Source organism: Leptonotus elevatus, chromosome 4 (genome assembly GCF_054856555.1).
Source record: "Leptonotus elevatus isolate MCC_2025b chromosome 4, RoL_Lele_1.0, whole genome shotgun sequence".
Taxonomy (NCBI): Eukaryota; Metazoa; Chordata; class Actinopteri; order Syngnathiformes; family Syngnathidae; genus Leptonotus; species Leptonotus elevatus.
In genome coordinates, this window is record NC_141242.1 from 4,729,004 (window position 1) to 4,753,392 (window position 24,389).

The 24,389-nt window shown below is 37.1% G+C and overlaps 1 protein-coding gene across 2 annotated transcripts; it reads left to right on the forward strand.

Annotated features, from left to right (window-relative positions):
* Window positions 1–1,867: 1,867 nt before the first annotated feature.
* On the forward strand, window positions 1,868–23,566 carry LOC147175076 (uncharacterized). Of its 2 annotated transcripts, XM_086074119.1 has the most exons (3): window positions 1,868–2,312; window positions 3,130–5,889; window positions 12,761–15,032. In XM_086074119.1, the coding sequence occupies exons 1-3, from the start codon at window positions 2,189–2,191 to the stop codon at window positions 14,701–14,703; spliced, it is 4,827 nt and encodes a 1,608-aa protein (XP_085930245.1). In that variant the 5' UTR covers window positions 1,868–2,188; the 3' UTR covers window positions 14,704–15,032. The 2 variants fall into 2 exon arrangements, with proteins under 2 accessions (XP_085930245.1, XP_085930244.1); XM_086074118.1 differs by lacking the exons at window positions 1,868–2,312; window positions 3,130–5,889; window positions 12,761–15,032 and adding exons at window positions 20,298–20,729; window positions 21,549–23,566.
* Window positions 23,567–24,389: the final 823 nt, after the last annotated feature.

Genomic DNA, 24,389 nt, shown 5'->3' on the forward strand with positions numbered 1-24,389 from the left:
GTTCATTTGAATAGATTCTTATTAGGGACATTCCGATGTGTTCTTTGATGATTTTTTTTTAACTATTTCACTGCCATTGACGGCTATAGACGTCCTAAATTAATTTTAACTATTTCTATTAGTTTAACTTTGAGAGAGTATGAGAGTATGAAAACCTAGATATATTTTTTTGGTACATTTAGAACAGATAAAAAATGTGTGATTAATCGTGAGTTACCTAGTGAAGTCCTGCGATTAATTACGGAAAAAAAATTATCACCTGACACCCCTAATTTTTAATAATATTTTCTTTAAAAAAATAATAAAAATAAATAATTGTAATTATTTTTTTCAAATTTTTTTTTAGAAAACATTCTTAAAAATTAGGAACGTCAGGTGATTACCATTTTTAAGCATAATTAATCGCATGACTTCACTAGTTAACTCACAATTAATCACAAATGCCACAGCCTTCACACAATGATGTTATTTGTAGTGTTATAGACCTGTATGCGATTTTAGCCCATCACGTTGAAGCTAGGGTTGCACTCACTCGACGGCTGACCAACGATCTCTTCAGATTGCATCCGTATCTAAAAGTATTAGCTGAATTTGCACATTTATTGATCCCTCCGTTGAAAGTCAAATTATGTTGGTATGCCATTAGGCTCATTTCTTTTGATGCAACTGCATCAACAGGACGTAAAAATATAGCCTGAAATTTGAATCGGCATGTGGCTTGAATCCGGTAGAGGGCTTGCGCATGCCGCATGGAGGTCTGATAGAAAAGGTCTTCAAAAAATAAAAAAATCCACTGACGGAAATGAGCTTTTGATATTGATTAAAAAACAAAAAAATACTTTTTTTTCCTCATCTAAAAATACATGTAAACAACAGTCAACCAGAGTGGAGCGTAGAGGAAAACAAAGGGGATAAATACAAAATTTTAAAAAGTTTCACTTGTCTTTTTTAATAACTTAAGGTACCTGTGCGAGACGTCGTGTAAACAGTGCCTCAGAGCTGTTGCTCTTTCCTGTCACTAGGTGGGGATAAGGCATCAGAATTGTATTTACCTGTATATAGAAATGTAGTCGAAGTAGTAGTGGTAAAAGAAGAAACGAACAATGAACATCATGGACAAGTATTTAGTTATTCAATAATAAAAGCACTTTATTTGCTGATTTTGAAATGAACCCGCGGTCTGAAATAAACAGCGCCCCCGGTCGGCCAACCGGGAAATGTATTGTATTATTTCTCGTATTATGTCTCCAGACTGGGTCTGGTCTGGAGACATAATACCCATAGTGGAGATGGAGTCAAGTTTAACAAACAGAGGGAGGGTGAGCTAAAAACAGTGGTGGTTTGGCCCACAGCGTATCTCAGCGCATCGAAAAATCAGATTATAAAACACACAAAAGTGGTCCGAGACAGGGACTTGCAGGATATGAGAGGCCAGCATTGACACCTTTTGTAAAAACAAGGTCCAATGTATTGCCATATGAATGAGTGGTACAGTTGACATGTTGGATAAGACATGGACTAAAAAGAGAATCTAACAATTCCATTGCTTTGGAGTGTTCACTAGTTCAAAATTCAGGGTCGTCACCATCACACATCATTGGTGCGTGTAGACGTAAATTCACAAATTATCTGGCTTTCAGTCTGTTTAGTGTTTAGAACAATTCATACTGAAATAACTTAATATTTGTGGTAAACCCCTCAATATTTTTATGGATGTAACTAAACATGTTTTTTACTCGTCCAAATGCAAATAATTTTTAAAATGTATTCTCCAAATGAACATAGACGCAAACGTTTATATAAATTATGCTCCACCCCGTGACACGAGATTTGTTCAACTGGTGTTGCCGTAGAATAGATTTCACGTGACCAATACTCCATTCCAGGCTGCTTTTACATAGCCACACGCGGTTCACTATAATTCGTAATAATTCATTCTGAATTCGTACTATACGAACTTACACATCGACACTGTGCGTCCGTCACTACTCTATTGAAGCCAAACTGCTCCATTTTGTGTCTGGTTACATTCGTATCACACAGTTTTTGTCAAAATCTTTCGGCCTTGTTTAGCGTAGCTTAGCTTAGCTTAGCTTGCCGCCGAAAAAAAGGAGACGCGTTTGTTATCGACATATTGGCTCAACAGACGTCAAATGTGACCGAAAAGTGTCGTGAATATCGTGTGAAAATGTTGGCAAAAACGAAAATCAAGTACAAAGAGGAGCTTTGTGGCGCAAAAGAAGAGAATGAGCGACTACGTCAACTGATGGACGTGTTTTTCAAGCAGCCTCGAGGTGTGTTGAACAGAGCAGGTTTGTCACTTTTTTAATCAATACTTTTCAACAATATGTCTATTGAAAGGATCCTTCATCCGGGCACTTTTTAACTTACGTTTACAGTTTTTCTCAAGTTCGCTTTGGTACATGTCTCAGATAAGAATAGGTGCTCCTATTTTTGATGTTAAATGTTGTAAGAATTATATAAATAAGCAGGTTTATTCTTTATTTTTGATTCGTTGACATACCAACAACTAGAATGGAGGATGGAAGCCTAGTAGATAATTTGATATTGTAAACAGAAGTGACTAGTTGGACCATTGATTGTAACGAAGTAAAAATAAAAAAAACTTTTTTTTTTCTTAGCATAGAATTAGCTAATATATTACATATAACCACATATTTATGCTAATGGCACATTGACACTAAGCCCATTACACTGATTAAAAAATACCCATTTAGGTTTGACATACACTTACTGTTGGCTAAATTGATTTCTCTCCCCTGGCTTTATTTGTTCTTCTTTGCTGCCCCCTAGAGTTTGAATAATTAAAAGTTCGTCAACTCCTCGAGGATGTTGTACAGCTCTTGCAGATGCATGCATTTGTTAGCTTTTTGTCAATGAATGCCAGATTTCACAACTTGAATTAATTTATATATTTATGTGCTGAACAATCAGCGTTACAGGGGTTACAGAGTAACGTTGAGTGATTTCTGTAACAAAATACAGATACGTAACATTTGCCAGCTTTGTTACTCTTTCACTCAGGTGGCCCATGTGATCATCTTAAATAAACACATAATGTCACAATAAACGGTCCTTACCAAACCATGTGTAACTTGTGTCCCGCAGACGTCAGTGAAAAATATCTTTGTCCTGAGCGGCAGGAGCCAGAGTTCCCTGGTGTGAAAGAGGAGGAGGACTTGGAGCCTCTTCAAGTTAAAGAAGAGGAGCAGCCACAGCCTCCCAACATAAAAAAAGAGGAGCGGCTGCCGCCATACATTAAAGAGGAGGAGCATTTCACAGAGTTGCCCGTGACTGGTGTCCATTTGAAGAGTGAAGATGAATGTCAATATGAAGAGAACAAAGGGGCGGAGTCTCCAAGCAGCAACTCAAGACAACAAACAACAGAAGATGACGAGGACCACCGCGGCGGATCACAAGCAGACAGCATGTTAGCTCGAATATCAGATGGTGAAGACACGTTACACTCTCCTCAAACCGATGACTATGAACGGTCTGACGGTGATGTGACATGTCACGCTGCCAGCACATGGTGGAAATGCTGTCAGTGTGGTCAAACTTTTGGCTGCCAGTCTCTATTGAGAAGACATATGATCAGCCACACTGGTGACAAACCTTTTGCATGTTCAGTTTGTGGTAAAAAATTTGCACAGATGGGAGACTTCAATAGACACACAAGAACCCACACCGGAGAGAAGCCTTTTGCTTGCTCAGTTTGTGGTCAAACTTTTGCTCTTAAGGGAAGCTTAAAAAGACACACAAGAACACACACTGGAGAAAAGCCTTTTGCTTGCTCAGTTTGTGGTCAAACTTTTGCTGAGAAGGGAAGCTTAAAAGACCACACAAGAACCCACACTGGGGAGAAGCCTTTTGCTTGCTCAGTTTGTGGTCAAAATTTTGCTCACAAGCGAAGCTTAAAAGACCACACAAGAATCCACACTGGGGAGAAGCCTTTTGCTTGCTCAGTTTGTGGTCAAAATTTTGCTCACCAGCGAAGCTTAAAAGACCACACAAGAATCCACACTGGAGAGAAGCCTTTTGCTTGCTCAGTTTGTGGTCAAAATTTTGCTCACAAGGGAAGCTTAAAAAACCACACAAGAACCCACACTGGAGAAAAGCCTTTTGCATGTTCAGTTTGTGGTCAAATTTTTGCTTGGAAGGGAAGCTTAAAAATACACACAAGAACACACACTGGAGAGAAGCCTTTTTCTTGCTCAGTTTGTGGTCAAACGTTTGCTGAGAAGAGAAGCTTAAAAAGACACACAAGAACACACACTGGAGAAAAGCCTTTTGCATGTTCAGTTTGTGGTCAAATTTTTGCTTGGAAGGAAAGCTTAAAAATACACAAAAGGACACACACCGGAGAGAAGCCTTTTTCTTGCCCAGTTTGTGGTCAAAATTTTGCTCAGAAAGGAAACTTAAAAGACCACACAAGAACCCACACTGGAGAGAAGCCTTTTGCATGTTCAGTTTGTGGTCAAATTTTTGCTTGGAAGGAAAGCTTAAAAATACACACAAGAACCCACACTGGAGAGAAGCCTTTTGCTTGCTCAGTTTGTGATCAAACTTTTGCTCACAGGGTAAGCTTAAAAATACACACAAGAACCCACACTGGAGAGAAGCCTTTTTCCTGCTCAGTTTGTGGTAAAAAATTTGCTCATAAGGGACACTTAAAAAGACACACAAGAACACACACTGGAGAGAAGCCTTTTTCCTGCTCAGTTTGTGGTAAAAAATATGCTCATAAGGGACACTTAAAAATACACACAAGAACCCACACTGGTGACAAACCTTTTGCATGTTCAGTTTGTGGACAAACTTTTGCTGAGAAGGGAAAGTTAAAAATACACACAAGAATCCACACTGGAGAAAAGCCTTTTGCTTGCTCAGTTTGTGGTCAAACTTTTGCTCAGAAGGAAAGCTTAAAAATACACACAAGAACACACACTGGAGAAAAGCCTTTTACTTGCTCAGTTTGTGGTCAAAAATTTGCTGATAAGATAAACTTAAAAAGACACACAAGAACACACACTGGAGTGAAGCCTTTTGCATGTTCAGTTTGTGGTCAAATTTTTGCTTGGAAGGGAAGCTTAAAAATACACACAAGAACACACACTGGAGAGAAGCCTTTTTCCTGCTCAGTTTGTGGAAAAAAATTTGCTCAGAAGGGACACTTAAAAATACACACAAGAACCCACACTGGTGACAAACCTTTTGCATGTTCAGTTTGTGGTCAAACCTTTGCTGAGAAGGGAAACTTAAAAATACACACAAGAACACACACTGGAGAAAAGCCTTTTGCTTGCTCAGTTTGTGGTCAAACTTTTGCTCAGAAGGGAAGCTTAAAAATACACACAAGAACACACACTGGAGAAAAGCCTTTTACTTGCTCAGTTTGTGGTCAAAAATTTGCTGAGATGATAAACTTAAAACGACACACAAGAACACACACTGGAGAGAAGCCTTTTGCTTGCTCAGTTTGTGGTCAAACTTTTGCTGAGAAGCAAAACTTAAAATCATACACAAGAACACACACTGGAGAAAAGCCTTTTTCCTGCTCAGTTTGTGGTCAAACTTTTGTTAAGAAGCAAAACTTAAAATTATACACAAGAACACACACTGGAGAAAAGCTTTTTGCTTGCTCAGTTTGTGGTCAAACTTTTGCTCGGAAGGGAAACTTAAAAATACACACAAGAACACACACTGGAGAGAAGCCTTTTTCCTGCTCAGTTTGTGGTCAAAATTTTGCTCACAGGGTAAGCTTAAAAATACACACAAGAACACACACTGGAGAGAAGCCTTTTACCTGCTCAGTTTGTGGTCAAAGATTCCCAAGTAAGACTGAAGCTAAGAGGCACAAGTGTGCTGGTGAGAATAGCAGAGATGAATGATGGTGCAAAGATCATGTTTACCGCTGAATGAACGAATGATCTGTGTACCTGTGTTGTATGTGTCTGACTTAACCCTATTTTGAAATTGATTTTGTATATAAAATATTACATCAACCTGACAAGGGGCTGCAGATTTAAACTATGTGACAGCTTTAATCTGGCATGTTTACCGGTAATTGTCCATTAATATGCATTGTACCTTATATCATTTTTAATTATTGTGTGTGCCAAAACACTCAAAACATTGTATATAGTTTGTCCTTTTTTGTTACATTTACACTAGTATGACTCACTCTGTAAATATAATAATAAAAAAATGTCGTCCATTATTACTGAAATAACTTTCTCTTTTTTGGTAAACCCCTTAATAATTTTAAAGTATTCACGTATATCCATCCGTTATAATCTTAAAAAAATAAATAAATAATGACATACGAAGTGGAACAGAAGGGAGACAACGGTCTAAATGAGAATCGATTTTTTTGGGCACATCCCTAATAAATAACACTGCCAACTTTGCATTGGCATTTTGAGCACAGATAAAGGAGAAATAAATCCAGAATGTGCAAACTTGTAAAGCCTTTGTATGATCAGATTTGAAAGCACTCACCGGCAAGAGAGGAGGTCATTCTACATCTACGTTAGCAGCGTTGCCCAAAAAAAAAACTCCTGACACTTCATCGGCAATCCGACATGTCCACCTCGCGCATGTCCTTTTTGTCAAAGTGACTGTTGGGCGGAAAGTTGACTAATAGTTTTCGCCCTCCACGACATCATAGCCCGTTAATGACTCAAAACAGCCAAACATTTGAAATATTACGACTTATTTTCAAAAGTATTGATTTTTTTTTCCTTCTTTTGAATATTTTTAACCTATCCAAATTTGGTGGTCGCAGGTGACCCCCACCATCTGCTGATGGTTGGTACATTCCCTTTGGCAAAAGTTTTGTAAATAATCGGGCCGACATACATTCCCACCTTTTGGCAATTTTCTTTTGAGGTTTGCTGGTTTCTGTCTGTCTTTATCGTCATCAAAAATATTCCCATAATATTTCAAATGTTTTTCATTATGAACCTATAACTTTATTCTTCCAATTATAACTCCTTTTACCTTGTAATTCTTTTTTAAAAACATTTTTAATTACTTATCCAAAATTATCTCTTTTTTTTTCTCTACACTTACAATTTTAGTCCAACGTTCAGATTTTTTTCACTTGAAATTATGGCTTGTTTATTATTATTATTATTATTTCATTTGTTACCATGCAGTTTTTTTTAATTTGTTTTTTTACCACAAAATTACTTTATTCTCTTAAATAGTTTTTCTCTTTAAAATTAATAAAATCATGACTTTTTTGCTCCCCACATTTTGATTTTTATACTAAATTCATTGTTGAAAATTAAGGTCCCTCCTCCCGGAAAGAAATAAAATATAAAATAGGACTTTATTGAGACCTTTCTGGCAAAAAAAATTTGGGAAATTGTAATCAGTTTAAATACAATTTTATTGTAAATAACAACACAACATATTATTTGTCCTGCTAAAATTAAGATTTTTTTTAAACTTTATGCACCGTCCTTAACGCAGTACTTTATTTATATTTTGAAAAAAATAATTTTACTCCCGTGACGGCGGCCACGTGAGCAGTAAAAGGCAGACTTGCACGTGAGGTCTGGTTTTCATGTACTCATGAAATATTTCCTTTTCTTTGTGTGTGTGTACAGTGGATATCAAAAGTCTGCACACCCCTGTTTAAATGGCATTTTTTTCTTATTTTTAAAAAAAAAAAATTATGTACAACTAAAAATTTGTCTTCATGACAGAGAAATAGTAATAACATGTTTGCACAAGTCGGCACACCTTAACTCATTTGCTCCCAAAAACGTATAAATACGTTCCGTTTTAAATATACCCATGGTCCCCAAAACGTTTTTATACATTTTGTTTTGTTTTTATGCTAGAGCATACAGAAAGCTCTGATGCAGCCTCTGAACTGAAGAGAACGCTTGAAGCAATGGTAGTTATTACAAAAACGGCCAGCAGGTGGCAGCAGAGTATAAAAGATCACCCAGGGCCATGTTGCAAAAAGCTCTTTTCCCCACTGTTTTAAACAAATTTGTGAATAATGATGAAACTTAAGCTATATTCTAATGCAAATATACTTTTTTCCCTGATGAAAGAAGGGACTCTAATCTTTCTTTTGGTAGGTTCCATGTTTTTATAGCAATAGAGCACAATAATCTGTGAGCCTCGCAAAATTTGTCAAAATCCAATAAAACAGCCGGGAGCGAAGGGGGTTGCTTCAGTGAAAATGGCTGGGAGTGAATGAGTTAAAAAAAAAATATATATATATACACAACTCCAAATTTGTCTTCTTGAGAAAGAAATAGTAAAAACACGGTTGCACAAGTCTGCACACCCTCTTAAAATTGGGATGTGGCCGTGGTCAGAATTAATCCCGTTAGTTAAATGGGAGTCAACACACACTGCCACCATTTGAAGGTTTTGTTTTTTAGCAAAAACTTGGTATCTGAACGGGGTGTGGAGATACTTTTTATAGCCACTCAAAGTCCGACTAACCTCACATTATGTCCATCTGGAATTTGTCTTTTTCTTTTCTTTCACATGACACTGTAGTGTCCGACCGCCTCAGTGCACACAAGCGGGCCTGTGACTTTTAAAGGGACACGCTCTTTTTCTACTGGATTCTCCGTAAAGCACATGCACACGTACTCCATACTGGTGAAGTGCTTTGCCATATCGCAGCTAACCGTTCAAAAACAAGCCCAATTGCAATCGTTCTCACTTGTTTTATTTTTCAAAGTCAGCTAAATAATCTTGCTTCTGGTCCTGCTAACAATATGCATTGGGTTCACATTCAGGGCTCTTTTTCTACATATTTTTTTTAAAATAAAACAAGGTGACGGATGTATATCAGCTTAATCTGGTGGAAGATTTTCAAAAGCAATTCAAAGCTAATTTGATGTCATCCTACACTTCATGTCAAGTGGATGACGTTTTTGTATTCTCGCAGTTTATTAGAGCCACATTGAAAACCAGGGGAATTGTGAAATTATTATTCATATAATTGACTTAGTCATAAAACTAGTACTTTTCATCATTGTTTTCTCAATTATGACATAATTCTCCTTAAATGTACAAAATTATTCTCCTAAAATGTTTTTTTTTTCTGCATTAAAAGTGCAGCATTTCATCTTAAAATTGTGACTTTACTCCTGAAATTCAGTTTATTCTTGATTCTTCAAATCTATGATTTTAATTATTGTAATAATGTTTCTTTTCAACGTGGCCCTCATACAAGACTTTTTAAAAAGTACACCTACATTTTTTTATCCAGTTGAGACAAATCTGTTGAACTAATACGACTTTATGTTGGGAATCAATTCGCCGAGTGCGATGTTGACGCTTCAAGTGTATAAAAAGGTACAAATGGTAATCCACTCTTGTGTGTGGTAAATATTTTCATTTTAAAACATGTACAGCAATTATAATAATGTACTGTATGCGTTGTGCTTTAGCTGCCTGCTAATTGTGTTGAATTGAATTGGATCGTATTTTTATACCACAGTGTGTGTGTGTGTGTGTGTGTGTGTGTGTGTGTGTGTGTGTGTGTGTGTGTGTGTGTGTGTGTGTGTGTGTGTGTGTGTGTGTGTGTGTGTGTGTGCAGTATGTATGACCCATTCTGATTGTTTGAACTCAGATTGAAGCGCAGCCAGGATACGGCTCATTTGAATAGATTCTTATTAGGGACATTCCGATGTGTTCTTTGATGATTTTTTTTGTTAAACTCTTTCACTGCCATTGACGGCTATAGACGTCCTAAATTCATTTGAACTATTTCTATTAGTTTAACTTTGAGAGAGTATGAGAGTATGAAAACCTAGATATATTTTTTTGGTACATTTAGAACAGATAAAAAATGTGTGATTAATCGTGAGTTACCTAGTGAAGTCCTGCGATTAGTTACGAAAAAAAAAATTATCACCTGACACCCCTAATTTTTAATAATATTTTCTTTAAAAAAATAATAAAAATAAATAATTGTAATTATTTTTTTCTATTTTTTTTTTAGAAAACATTCTTAAAAATTAGGAACGTCAGGTGATTACCATTTTTAAGCATAATTAATCGCATGACTTCACTAGTTAACTCACAATTAATCACAAATGCCACAGCCTTCACACAATGATGTTATTTGTAGTGTTATAGACCTGTATGCGATTATAGCCCATCACGTTGAAGCTAGGGTTGCACTCACTCGACGGCTGACCAACGATCTCTTCAGATTCCATCCGTATCTAAAAGTATTAGCTGAATTTGCACATTTATTGATCCCTCCGTTGAAAGTCAAATTATGTTGGTATGCCATTAGGCTCATTTCTTTTGATGCAACTGCATCAACAGGACGTAAAAATATAGCCTGAAATTTGAATCGGCATGTGGCTTGAATCCGGTAGAGGGCTTGCGCATGCCGCATGGAGGTCTGATAGAAAAGGTCTTCAAAAAATAAAAAATCCACTGACGGAAATGAGCTTTTGATATTGATTAAAAACAAATAATTACTTTTTTTTCCTCATCTAAAAATACATGTAAACAACAGTCAACCAGAGTGGAGCGTAGAGGAAAACAAAGGGGATAAATACAAAATTTTATAAAGTTTCACTTGTCTTTTTTAATGACTTAAGGTACCTGTGCGAGACGTAGTGTAAACAGTGCCTCAGAGCTGTTGCTCTTTCCTGTCACTAGGTGGGGATAAGGCATCAGAATTGTATTTACCTGTATATAGAAATGTAGTCGAAGTAGTAGTGGTAAAAGAAGAAACCGAACAATGAACATCATGGACAAGTATTTAGTTATTCAATAATAAAAGCACTTTATTTGCTGATTTTGAAATTAACCCACGGTCTGAAATAAACAGCGCCCCCCGTCGGCCAACCGGGAAATGTATTGTATTATTTCTCGTATTATGTCTCCAGACTGGGTCTGGTCTGGAGACACAATACCCATAGTGGAGATGGAGTCAAGTTTAACAAACAGAGGGAGGGTGAGCTAAAAACAGTGGTGGTTTGGCCCACAGCGTATCTCAGCGCATCGAAAAATCAGATTATAAAACACACAAAAGTGGTCCGAGACAGGGACTTGCAGGATATGAGAGGCCAGCATTGACACCTTTTGTAAAAACAAGGTCCAATGTATTGCCATATGAATGAGTGGTACAGTTGACATGTTGGATAAGACATGGACTAAAAAGAGAATCTAACAATTCCATTGCTTTGGAGTGTTCACTAGTTCAAAATTCAGGGTCGTCACCATCACACATCATTGGTGCGTGTAGACGTAAATTCACAAATTATCTGGCTTTCAGTCTGTTTAGTGTTTAGAACAATTCATACTGAAATAACTTAATATTTGTGGTAAACCCCTCAATATTTTTATGGATGTAACTAAACATGTTTTTTACTCGTCCAAATGCAAATAATTTTTAAAATGTATTCTCCAAATGAACATAGACGCAAACGTTTATATAAATTATGCTCCACCCCGTGACACGAGATTTGTTCAACTGGAGTTGCCGTAGAATAGATTTCACGTGACCAATACTCCATTCCAGGCTGCTTTTACATAGCCACACGCGGTTCACTATAATTCGTAATAATTCATTCTGAATTCGTACTATACGAACTTACACATCGACACTGTGCGTCCGTCACTACTCTATTGAAGCCAAACTGCTCCATTTTGTGTCTGGTTACATTCGTATCACACAGTTTTTGTCAAAATCTTTCGGCCTTGTTTAGCTTATCTTAGCTTAGCTTAGCTTGCCGCCGAAAAAAAGGAGACGCGTTTGTTATCGACATATTGGCTCAACAGACGTCAAATGTGATCGAAAAGTGTCGTGAATATCGTGTGAAAATGTTGGCAAAAACGAAAATCAAGTACAAAGAGGAGCTTTGTGGCACACAAGAAGAGAATGAGCGACTACCTCAACTGATGGACGCGTTTTTCAAGCAGCCTCGAGTTGTGTTGAACAGAGCAGGTTTGTCACTTATTTAATCAATACTTTTCAACAATATGTCTATTGAAAGGATCCTTCATCCGGGCACTTTTTAACTTACGTTTACAGTTTTTCTCAAGTTCGCTTTGGTACATGTCTCAGATAAGAATAGGTGCTCCTATTTTTGATGTTAAATGTTGTAAGAATTATATAAATAAGCAGGTTTATTCTTTATTTTTGATTCGTTGACATACCAACAACTAGAATGGAGGATGGAAGCCTAGTAGATAATTTGATATTGTAAACAGAAGTGACTAGTTGGACCATTGATTGTAACGAAGTAAAAATAAAAAAAACTTTTTTTTTCTTAGCATAGAATTAGCTAATATATTACATATAGCCACATATTTATGCTAATGGAACATTGACACTAAGCCCATTACAATGATTAAAAAATACCCATTTAGGTTTGACATACACTTACTGTTGGCTAAATTGATTTCTCTCCCCTGGCTTTATTTGAATAATTAAAAGTTCGTCAACTCCTCGAGGATGTTGTACAGCTCTTGCAGATGCATGCATTTGTTAGCTTTTTGTCAATGAATGCCAGATTTCACAACTTGAATTAATTTATATATTTATGTGCGGAACAATCAGCGTTACAGGGGTTACAGAGTAACGTTGAGTGATTTCTGGAACAAAATACAGATACGTAACATTTGCCAGCTTTGTTACTCTTTCACTCAGGTGGCCCATGTGATAATCTTAAATAAACACATAATGTCACAATAAACGGTCCTTACCAAACCATGTGTAACTTGTGCCCCGCAGACGTCAGTGAAAAATATCTTTGTCCTGAGCGGCAGGAGCCAGAGTTCCCTGGTGTGAAAGAGGAGGAGGACTTGGAGCCTCTTCAAGTTAAAGAAGAGGAGCAGCCACAGCCTCCCAACATAAAAAAAGAGGAGCGGCTGCCGCCATACATTAAAGAGGAGGAGCATTTCACAGAGTTGCCCGTGACTGGTGTCCATTTGAAGAGTGAAGATGAATGTCAATATGAAGAGAACAAAGGGGCGGAGTCTCCAAGCAGCAACTCAAGACAACAAACAACAGAAGATGACGAGGACCACCGCGGCGGATCACAAGCAGACAGCATGTTAGCTCGAATATCAGATGGTGAAGACACGTTACACTCTCCTCAAACCGATGACTATGAACGGTCTGACGGTGATGTGACATGTCACGCTGCCAGCACATGGTGGAAATGCTGTCAGTGTGGTCAAACTTTTGGCTGCCAGTCTCTATTGGGAAGACATATGATCAGCCACACTGGTGACAAACCTTTTGCATGTTCAGTTTGTGGTCAAACGTTTGCTCACAAGGGAAACTTAAAAATACACACAAGAACACACACCGGAGAGAAGCCTTTTGCTTGCTCAGTTTGTGGTCAAAATTTTGCTCAGAAGGGAACCTTAAAAATACACACAAGAATACACACTGGAGAGAAGCCTTTTGCTTGCTCAGTTTGTGGTCAAAATTTTGCTGAGAAGGGAAGCTTAAAAAGACACACAAAAACACACACTGGAGAGAAGCCTTTTGCTTGCTCAGTTTGTGGTCAAAATTTTGCTGAGAAGAGAAGCTTAAAAATACACACAAGAACACACACTGGAGAGAAGCCTTTTGCTTGCTCAGTTTGTGGTCAAACTTTTGCTCAGAAGGGACACTTAAAAATACACACAAGAACACACACTGGAGAGAAGCCTTTTGCTTGCTCAGTTTGTGGTCAAAAATTTGCTCGGAAGGGAAACTTAAAATTACACACAAGAACACACACTGGAGAGAAGCCTTTTGCTTGCTCAGTTTGTGGTCAAAATTTTGCTGAGAAGAGAAACTTAAAAATACACACAAGAACACACACTGGAGAGAAGCCTTTTGCTTGCTCAGTTTGTGGTCAAAATTTTGCTGAGAAGAGAAACTTAAAAATACACACAAGAACCCACACTGGAGAGAAGCCTTTTTCCTGCTCAGTTTGTGGTCAAACTTTTGCTCAGAAGGGAAGCTTAAAAACACACACAAGAACCCACACTGGAGAGAAGCCTTTTTCCTGCTCAGTTTGTGGTCAAAATTTTGCTGAGAAGAGAAACTTAAAAATACACACAAGAACACACACTGGAGAGAAGCCTTTTGCTTGCTCAGTTTGTGGTCAAACTTTTGCTCACAGGGTAAGCTTAAAAGACCACACAAGAACCCACACTGGAGAGAAGCCTTTTGCTTGCTCAGTTTGTGGTCAAACTTTTGCTCAGAAGGGAAGCTTAAAAACACACACAAGAACCCACACTGGAGAGAAGCCTTTTGCTTGCTCAGTTTGTGGTCAAAATTTTGCTCGGAAGGGACACTTAAAAATACACACAAGAACACACACTGGAGAGAAGCCTTTTTCCTGCTCAGTTTGTGGTAAAAAAATTGCTCATAAGGGACACTTAAAAATACACACAAGAACACACACTGGAGAGAAGCCTTTTGCTTGCTCAGTTTGTGGTCAAAATTTTGCTCAGAAGGGACACTTAAAAAGACACACAAGAACACACACTGGAGAGAAGCCTTTTGCTTGCTCAGTTTGTGGTCAAACTTTTGCTCAGAGGGGAAACTTAAAAATACACACAAGAACACACACTGGAGAGAAGCCTTTTACCTGCTCAGTTTGTTGTCAAAGATTCCCAAGTAAGACTGAAGCTAAGAGGCACAAGTGTGCTGGTGAGAATAGCAGAGATGAATGATGGTGCAAAGATCATGTTTACCGCTGAATGAACGAATGATCTGTGTACCTGTGTTGTATGTGTCTGACTTAACCCTATTTTGAAATTGATTTTGTATATAAAATATTACATCAACCTGACAAGGGGCTGCAGATTTAAACTATGTGACAGCTTTAATCTGGCATGTTTACCGGTAATTGTCCATTAATATGCATTGTACCTTATATAATTTTTAATTATTGTGTGTGCCAAAACACTCAAAACATTGTATATAGTTTGTCCTTTTTTGTTACATTTACACTAGTATGACTCACTCTGTAAATATAATAATAAAAAAATGTCGTCCATTATTACTGAAATAACTTTCTCTTTTTTGGTAAACCCCTTAATAATTTTAAAGTATTCACGTATATCCATCCGTTATAATCTTAAAAAAATAAATAAATAATGACATACGAAGTGGAACAGAAGGGAGACAACGGTCTAAATGAGAATCGATTTTTTTGGGCACATCCCTAATAAATAACACTGCCAACTTTGCATTGGCATTTTGAGCACAGATAAAGGAGAAATAAATCCAGAATGTGCAAACTTGTAAAGCCTTTGTATGATCAGATTTGAAAGCACTCACCGGCAAGAGAGGAGGTCATTCTACATCTACGTTAGCAGCGTTGCCCAAAAAAAAAACTCCTGACACTTCATCGGCAATCCGACATGTCCACCTCGCGCATGTCCTTTTTGTCAAAGTGACTGTTGGGCGGAAAGTTGACTAATAGTTTTCGCCCTCCACGACATCATAGCCCGTTAACGACTCAAAACAGCCAAACATTTGAAATATTACGACTTATTTTTCAAAAGTATTGATTTTTTCTTTCTTCTTTTGAATATTTTTAACCTATCCAAATTTGGTGGTCGCAGGTGACCCCCACCATCTGCTGATGGTTGGTACATTCCCTTTGGCAAAAGTTTTGTAAATAATCGGGCCGACATACATTCCCACCTTTTGGCAATTTTCTTTTGAGGTTTGCTGGTTTCTGTCTGTCTTTATCGTCATCAAAAATATTCCCATAATATTTCAAATGTTTTTCATTATGAACCTATAACTTTATTCTTCCAATTATAACTCCTTTTACCTTGTAATTCTTTTTTAAAAACATTTTTAATTACTTATCCAAAATTATCTATTTTTTTTTCTCTACACTTACAATTTTAGTCCAACGTTCAGATTTTTTTCACTTGAAATTATGGCTTGTTTATTATTATTATTATTATTTCATTTGTTACCATGCAGTTTTTTTAATTAATTTTTTTACCACAAAATTACTTTATTCTCTTAAATAGTTTTTCTCTTTAAAATTAATAAAATCATGACTTTTTTGCTCCCCACATTTTGATTTTTATACTAAATTCATTGTTGAAAATTAAGGTCCCTCCTCCCGGAAAGAAATAAAATATAAAATAGGACTTTATTGAGACCTTTCTGGCAAAAAAAATTTGGGAAATTGTAATCAGTTTAAATACAATTTTATTGTAAATAACAACACAACATATTATTTATCCTGCTAAAATTAAAAACTTTATGGACCGTCCTCCTTAACGCAGTACTTTATTTCTATTTTGAAAAAAAATGTTTTACTCCCGTGACGGCGGCCACGTGAGCAGTAAAAGGCAGACTTGCACGTGAGGTCTGGTTTTCATGTACTCATGAAATATTTCCTTTTCTTTGTGTGTGTGTACAGTGGATATCAAAAGTCTGCACATCCCTGTTTAAATGGCATTTTTTATTTTTATTTTTTATTTTTTTATGTACAACTAAAAATTTGTCTTCATGACAGAGAAATAGTAATAACATGTTTGCACAAGTCGGCATACCTTAACTCATTTGCTCCCAATAAACGTATAAATACGTTCAGTTTTAAATATACCCATGGTCCCCAAAACGTATTTATACGTTTTGTTTTGTATTTATGCTAGAGCATACAGAAATCTCTGATGCAGCCTCTGAACTGAAGAGAACGCTTGAAGCAATGGTAGTTATTACAAAAACGGCCAGCAGGTGGCAGCAGAGTATAAAAGATCACCCAGGGCCATGTTGCAAAAAGCTCTTTTCCCCACTGTTTTAAACAAATTTGTGAATAATGATGAAACTTAAGCTATATTCTAATGCAAATATACTTTTTTCCCTGATGAAAGAAGGGACTCTAATCTTTCTTTTGGTAGGTTCCATGTTTTTATAGCAATAGAGCACAATAATCTGTGAGCCTCGCAAAATTTGTCAAAATCCAATAAAACAGCCGGGAGCGAAGGGGGTTGCTTCAGTGAAAATGGCTGGGAGTGAATGAGTTAAAAAAATATATGTACACAACTCCAAATTTGTCTTCTTGAGAGAGAAATAGTAAAAACACGGTTGCACAAGTCTGCACACCCTCTTAAAATTGGGATGTGGCCGTGGTCAGAATTAATCCTGTTAGTTAATCGGGAGTCAACACACACTGCCACCATTTGAAGGTTTTGTTTTTGAGCAAAAACTTGGTATCTGAACGGGGTGTGGAGATACTTTTTATAGCCACTCAAAGTCCGACTAACCTCACATTATGTCCATCTGGAATTTGTCTTTTTCTTTTCTTTCACATGACACTGTAGTGTCCGACCGCCTCAGTGCACACAAGCGGGCCTGTGACTTTTAAAGGGACACGCTCTTTTTCTACTGGATTCTCCGTAAAGCACATGCACACGTACTCCATACTGGTGAAGTGCTTTGCCATATCGCAGCTAACCGTTCAAAAACAAGCCCAATTGCAATCGTTCTCACTTGTTTTATTTTTCAAAGTCAGCTAAATAATCTTGCTTCTGGTCCTGCTAACAATATGCATTGGGTTCACATTCAGGGCTCTTTTTCTACATATTTTTTTTTAAATAAAACAAGGTGACGGATGTATATCAGCTTAATCTGGTGGAAGATTTTCAAAAGCAATTCAAAGCTAATTTGATGTCATCCTACACTTCATGTCAAGTGGATGACGTTTTTGTATTCTCGCAGTTTATTAGAGCCACATTGAAAACCAGGGGAATTGTGAAATTATTATTCATATAATTGACTTAGTCATAAAACTAGTACTTTTCATCATTGTTTTCTCAATTATGACATAATTCTCCTTAAATGTACAAAATTATTCTCCTAAAATGTTTTTTTTTTCTGCATTAAAAGTGCAGCATTTCATCTTAAAATTGTGACTTTACTCCTGAAATTCAGTTCATTCTTGTAATTCTATGATTTTAATTCTTGTAATAATGTTTCTTTTCAACGTGGCCCTCATACAAGACTTTTTAAAAAGTACACCTACATTTTTTTGTCCAGTTGAGACAAATCTGTTGAACTAATACGACTTTATGTTGGGAATCAATTCGCCGAGTGCGATGTTGACGCTTCAAGTGTATAAAAAGGTACAAATGGTAATCCACTCTTGTGTGTGGTAAATATTTTCATTTTAAAACATGTACAGCAATTATAATAATGTACTGTATGCGTTGTGCTTTAGCTGCCAGCTAATTGTGTTGAATTGAATTGGATCGTATTTTTATACCACAGTGTGTGTGTGTGTGTGTGTGTGTGTGTGTGTGTGTGTGTGTGTGTGTGTGTGTGTGTGTGTGTGTGTGTGTGTGTGTGTGTGTGTGCAGTATGTATCACCCATTCTGATTGTTTGAACTCAGATTGAAGCGCAGCCAGGATACGGCTCATTTGAATAGATTCTTATTAGGGACATTCCGATGTGTTCTTTGATGATTTTTTTTTAACTCTTTCACTGCCATTGACGGCTATAGACGTCCTAAATTAATTTTAACTATTTCTATTAGTTTAACTTTGAGAGAGTATGAGAGTATGAAAACTTAGATATATTTTTTTGGTACATTTAGAACAGATAAAAAATGTGTGATTAATCGTGAGTTACCTAGTGAAGTCCTGCGATTAGTTACGAAATTTTTTTTTATCACCTGACACCCCTAATTTTTAATAATATTTTCTTTAAAAAAATAATAAAAATAAATAATTGTAATTATTTTTTTCTATTTTTTTTTTTAGAAAACATTCTTAAAAATTAGGAACGTCAGGTGATTACCATTTTTAAGCTCAATTAATCGCATGACTTCACTAGTTAACTCACAAGTAATCACAAATGCCACAGCCTTCACACAATGATGTTATTTGTAGTGTTATAGACCTGTATGCGATTATAGCCCATCACGTTGAAGCTAGGGTTGCACTCACTCGACGGCTGACCAACGATCTCTTCAGATTCCATCCGTATCTAAAAGTATTAGCTGAATTTGCACATTTATTGATCCCTCCGTTGAAAGTCAAATTATGTTGGTATGCCATTAGGCTCATTTCTTTTGATGCAACTGCATCAACAGGACGTAAAAATATAGCCTGAAATTTGAATCGGCATGTGGCTTGAATCCGGTAGAGGGCTTGCGCATGCCGCATGGAGGTCTGATAGAAAAGGTCTTCAAAAAATAAAAAAATCCACTGACGGAAATGAGCTTTTGATATTGATTAAAAAACAAAAAAATACTTTTTTTTCCTCATCTAAAAATACATGTAAACAACAGTCAACCAGAGTGGAGCGTAGAGGAAAACAAAGGGGATAAATACAACATTTTATAAAGTTTCACTTGTCTTTTTTAATGACTTAAGGTACCTGTGCGAGACGTCGTGTAAACAGTGCCTCAGAGCTGTTGCTGCTTCCTGTCACTAGGTGGGGATAAGGCATCAGAATTGTATTTACCTGTATATAGAAATGTAGTCGAAGTAGTAGTGGTAAAAGAAGAAACGAACAATGAACATCATGGACAAGTATTTAGTTATTCAATAATAAAAGCACTTTATTTGCTGATTTTGAAATGAACCCGCGGTCTGAAATAAACAGCGCCCCCGGTCGGCCAACCGGGAAATATATTGTATTATTTCTCGTATTATGTCTCCAGACTGGGTCTGGTCTGGAGACATAATACCCATAGTGGAGATGGAGTCAAGTTTAACAAACAGAGGGAGGGTGAGCTAAAAACAGTGGTGGTTTGGCCCACAGCGTATCTCAGAGCATCGAAAGATCAGATTAAAAAACACACAAAAGTGGGCAGAGACAGGGACTTGCAGGATATGAGAGGCCAGCATTGACACGTTTTGTAAAAACAAGGTCCAATGTATTGCCATATGAATGAGTGGTACAGTTGACATGTTGGATAAGACATGGACTAAAAAGAGAATCTAACAATTCCATTGCTTTGGAGTGTTCACTAGTTCAAAATTCAGGGTCGTCACCATCACACATCATTGGTGCGTGTAGACGTAAATTCACAAATTATCTGGCTTTCAGTCTGTTTAGTGTTTAGAACAATTCATCCTGAAATACCTTAATATTTGTGGTAAACCCCTCAATATTTTTATGGATGTAACTAAACATGTTTTTTACTCGTCCAAATGCAAATAATTATTAAAATGTATTCTCCAAATGAACATAGACTCAAACATTTATATAAATTATGCTCCACCCCGTGACACGAGATTTGTTCAACTGGTGTTGCCGTAGAATAGATTTCACGTGACCAATACTCCATTCAAGGCTGCTTTTACATAGCCACACGCGGTTCACTACAATTCGTAATAATTCATTCTGAATTCGTACTATACGAACTTACACATCGACACTGTGCGTCCGTCACTACTCTATTGAAGCCAAACTGCTCCATTTTGTGTCTGGTTACATTCGTATCACACAGTTTTTGTCAAAATCTTTCGGCCTTGTTTAGCTTAGCTTAGCTTAGCTTAGCTTGCCGCCGAAAAAAAGGAGACGCGTTTGTTATCGACATATTGGCTCAACAGACGTCAAATGTGATCGAAAAGTGTCGTGAATATCGTGTGAAAATGTTGGCAAAAACGAAAATCAAGTACAAAGAGGAGCTTTGTGGCGCACAAGAAGAGAATGAGCGACTACGTCAACTGATGGACGCGTTTTTCAAGCAGCCTCGAGTTGTGTTGAACAGAGCAGGTTTGTCACTTATTTAATCAATACTTTTCAACAATATGTCTATTGAAAGGATCCTTCATCCGGGCACTTTTTACCTTACGTTTACAGTTTTTCTCAAGTTCGCTTTGGTACATGTCTCAGATAAGAATAGGTGCTCCTATTTTTGATTGTAAATGTTATAAGAATTATATAAATGAGCAGGTTTATTCTTTATTTTTGATTCGTTGACATACCAACAACTAGAATGGAGGATGGAAGCCTAGTAGATAATTTGATATTGTAAACAGAAGTGACTAGTTGGACCATTGATTGTAACGAAGTAAAAATAAAAAAAACTTTTTTTTTCTTAGCATAGAATTAGCTAATATATTACATATAGCCACATATTTATGCTGATGGCACATTGACACTAAGCCCATTACAATGATTAAAAAATACCCATTTAGGTTTGACATACACTTACTGTTGGCTAAATTGATTTCTCTCCCCTGGCTTTATTTGTTCTTCTTTGCTGCCCCCTAGAGTTTGAATAATTAAAAGTTCGTCAACTCCTCGAGGATGTTGTACAGCTCTTGCAGATGCATGCATTTGTTAGCTTTTTGTCAATGAATGCCAGATTTCACAACTTGAAATATGTTCTATATTTATGTGCGGAACAATCAGCGTTACAGGGGTTACAGAGTAACGTTGAGTGATTTCTGTAACAAAATACAGATACGTAACATTTGCCAGCTTTGTTACTCTTTCACTCAGGTGGCCCATGTGATCATCTTAAATATAAAACACATAACGTCACAATAAACGGTCCTTACCAAACCATATGTAACTTGTGTCCCGCAGACGTCAGTGAAAAATATCTTTGTCCTGAGCGGCAGGAGCCAGAGTTCCCTGGTGTGAAAGAGGAGGAGGACTTGGAGCCTCTTCAAGTTAAAGAAGAGGAGCAGCCACAGCCTCCCAACATAAAAAAAGAGGAGCGGCTGCCGCCATACATTAAAGAGGAGGAGCATTTCACAGAGTTGCCCGTGACTGGTGTCCATTTGAAGAGTGAAGATGAATGTCAATATGAAGAGAACAAAGGGGCGGAGTCTCCAAGCATTAACTCAAGACAACAAACAACAGAAGATGACGAGAACCACCGCGGCGGATCACAAGCAGACAGCATGTTAGCTCGAATATCAGATGGTGAAGACACGTTACACTCTCCTCAAACCGATGACTATGAACGGTCTGACGGTGATGTGACATGTCACGCTGCCAGCACATGGTGGAAATGCTGTCAGTGTGGTCAAACTTTTGGCTGCCAGTCTCTATTGAGAAGACATATGATCAGCCACACTGGTGACAAACCTTTTGCTTGCTCAGTTTGTGGTCAAACTTTTGCTCTTAAGGGAAACTTAAAAAGACACACAAGAACACACACTGGAGAAAAGCCTTTTGCTTGCTCAGTTTGTGGCAAAACATTTGCTCAGAAGGGAGACTTCAATATACACACAAGAACCCACACCGGAGAGAAGCCTTTTGCTTGCTCAGTTTGTGGTCAAACTTTTGCTCTTAAGGGAAACTTAAAAATACACACAAGAACCCACACTGGAGAGAAGCCTTTTTCCTGCTCAGTTTGTGGTCAAATTTTTGCTCAGAAGGGAAACTTACAAATACACACAAGAACCCACACTGGAGAGAAGCCTTTTTCCTGCTCAGTTTGTGGTCAAAATTTTGCTCACAAGGGGTATTTAAAAATACACACAAGAATCCACACTGGAGAGAAGCCTTTTGCTTGCTCAGTTTGTGGCAAAAAATTTGCTGTGAATGAAAACCTAAAAATACACACAAGAACCCACACTGGAGAGAAGCCTTTTACTTGCTCAGTTTGTGGTAAGAATTTTGCTAAGAAGGGACACTTAAAAAGACACACAAGAACACACACTGGAGAGAAGCCTTTTGCTTGCTCAGTTTGTGGTCAGAATTTTGCTCAGAAGGGAGACTTAAAAATACACACAAGAACACACACTGGAGAGAAGCCTTTTGCTTGCTCAGTTTGTGGTCAGAATTTTGCTCAGAAGGGAGACTTAAAAATACACACAAGAACACACACTGGAGAGAAGCTTTTTGCTTGCTCAGTTTGTGGCAAAAAATTTGCACAGAAGGGAGACTTAAAAAGACACACAAGAATCCACACTGGAGAGAAGCCTTTTGCTTGCTCAGTTTGTGGCAAAAAATTTGCTGTGAATGAAAACCTAAAAATACACACAAGAACCCACACTGGAGAGAAGCCTTTTACCTGTTCAGTTTGTGGTAAGAATTTTGCTAAGAAGGGACACTTAAAAAGACACACAAGAACACACACTGGAGAGAAGCCTTTTGCTTGCTCAGTTTGTGGTCAAACTTTTGCTCAGAAGGGACACTTAAAAATACACACAAGAACACACACTGGAGAGAAGCCTTTTACCTGCTCAGTTTGTTGTCAAAGATTCCCAAGTAAGACTGAAGCTAAGAGGCACAAGTGTGCTGGTGAGAATAGCACAGATGAATGATGGTGCAAAGATCATGTTTACCGCTGAATGAACGAATGATCTGTGTACCTGTGTTGTATGTGTCTGACTTAACCCTATTTTGAAATTGATTTTGTATATAAAATATTACATCAACCTGACAAGGGGCTGCAGATTTAAACTATGTGACAGCTTTAATCTGGCATGTTTACCGGTAATTGTCCATTAATATGCATTGTACCTTATATAATTTTTTAATTATTGTTTGTGCCAAAACACTCAAAACATTGTATATAGTTTGTCCTTTTTTTTACATTTACACTAGTATGACTCACTCTGTAAATATAATAAAAAAGATATCATCCATTATTACTGAAATAACTTTCTCTTTTTTGCTAAATCCCTTAAAGTTACCTAGTGAAGTCCTGCGATTAATTACGAATAAAAAAAATAATCCCCTGACACCTCAAATTTTTAATAATAAAGAAAACATCAAAAATTAGGGGCGTCAGGCGATTACCATTTTTAATCGTAATTAATCGCATGATTTCACTAGTCAACTCATGATTAATCACAAATGTTATATCTGTTCTAATACAATAAAAAAAATCTAGGTTTTCATAATCTAGTTAACAAAAGTGGGAAAATGTTAAACTAATAGAAATAGTTCAAATGCATTTTTGACGTCTATAGCCGTTAATGGCAGTGAATGAGTTAAGATTGAGAGCCTCCCAAGCTCCAACCTTTTTATTTTTTACCTTATATATTTCATACAAGGACTAATGATTTTTCCCCCTTGCCCATCTGTCATTCAGTAATGATTATTGGAGCATCCATACTTTCATACCATGTTTTCAGGTGTCACATAAGGATAATCAGAATAATAGATCCTAATATAAGCAATTATGACATCGCTATAAGTGATGATCACAACTTGAGTGCAGTAGTGAAAATGCAGTATGTGTGGTTTCATCACAACTTAGTAGGATTTCCTTCCAAAAAAAACTACACTTTTAGTAGAAAACCTTTTTTATACACATTTATAGCAAATTATGTTTGTGTTCTTTCCTTTTGTCCCTTTGTGAATCAAATAGTGCATTTATTTTTGTATAATTTCCTACTAAAGTGATGCTTTGTCCCGCTGCTTCTCGTGTCTCACCACACGCCATGAGCAGGTTACTGACCTTTTAGC

Coding starts and splice junctions, on each gene's coding strand:
- LOC147175076 (XM_086074119.1), top strand. CDS start 2,189: ATGTTGGCAAAAACGAAAATCAAGTACAAAGAGGAGCTTTGTGGCGCA. Junction 2,313..3,129: donor AGGTGTGTTGAACAGAGCAG/GTTTGTCACTTT, acceptor TGTGTCCCGCAG/ACGTCAGTGAAAAATATCTT. Junction 5,890..12,760: donor TAAGAGGCACAAGTGTGCTG/GTGAGAATAGCA, acceptor TGTGCCCCGCAG/ACGTCAGTGAAAAATATCTT.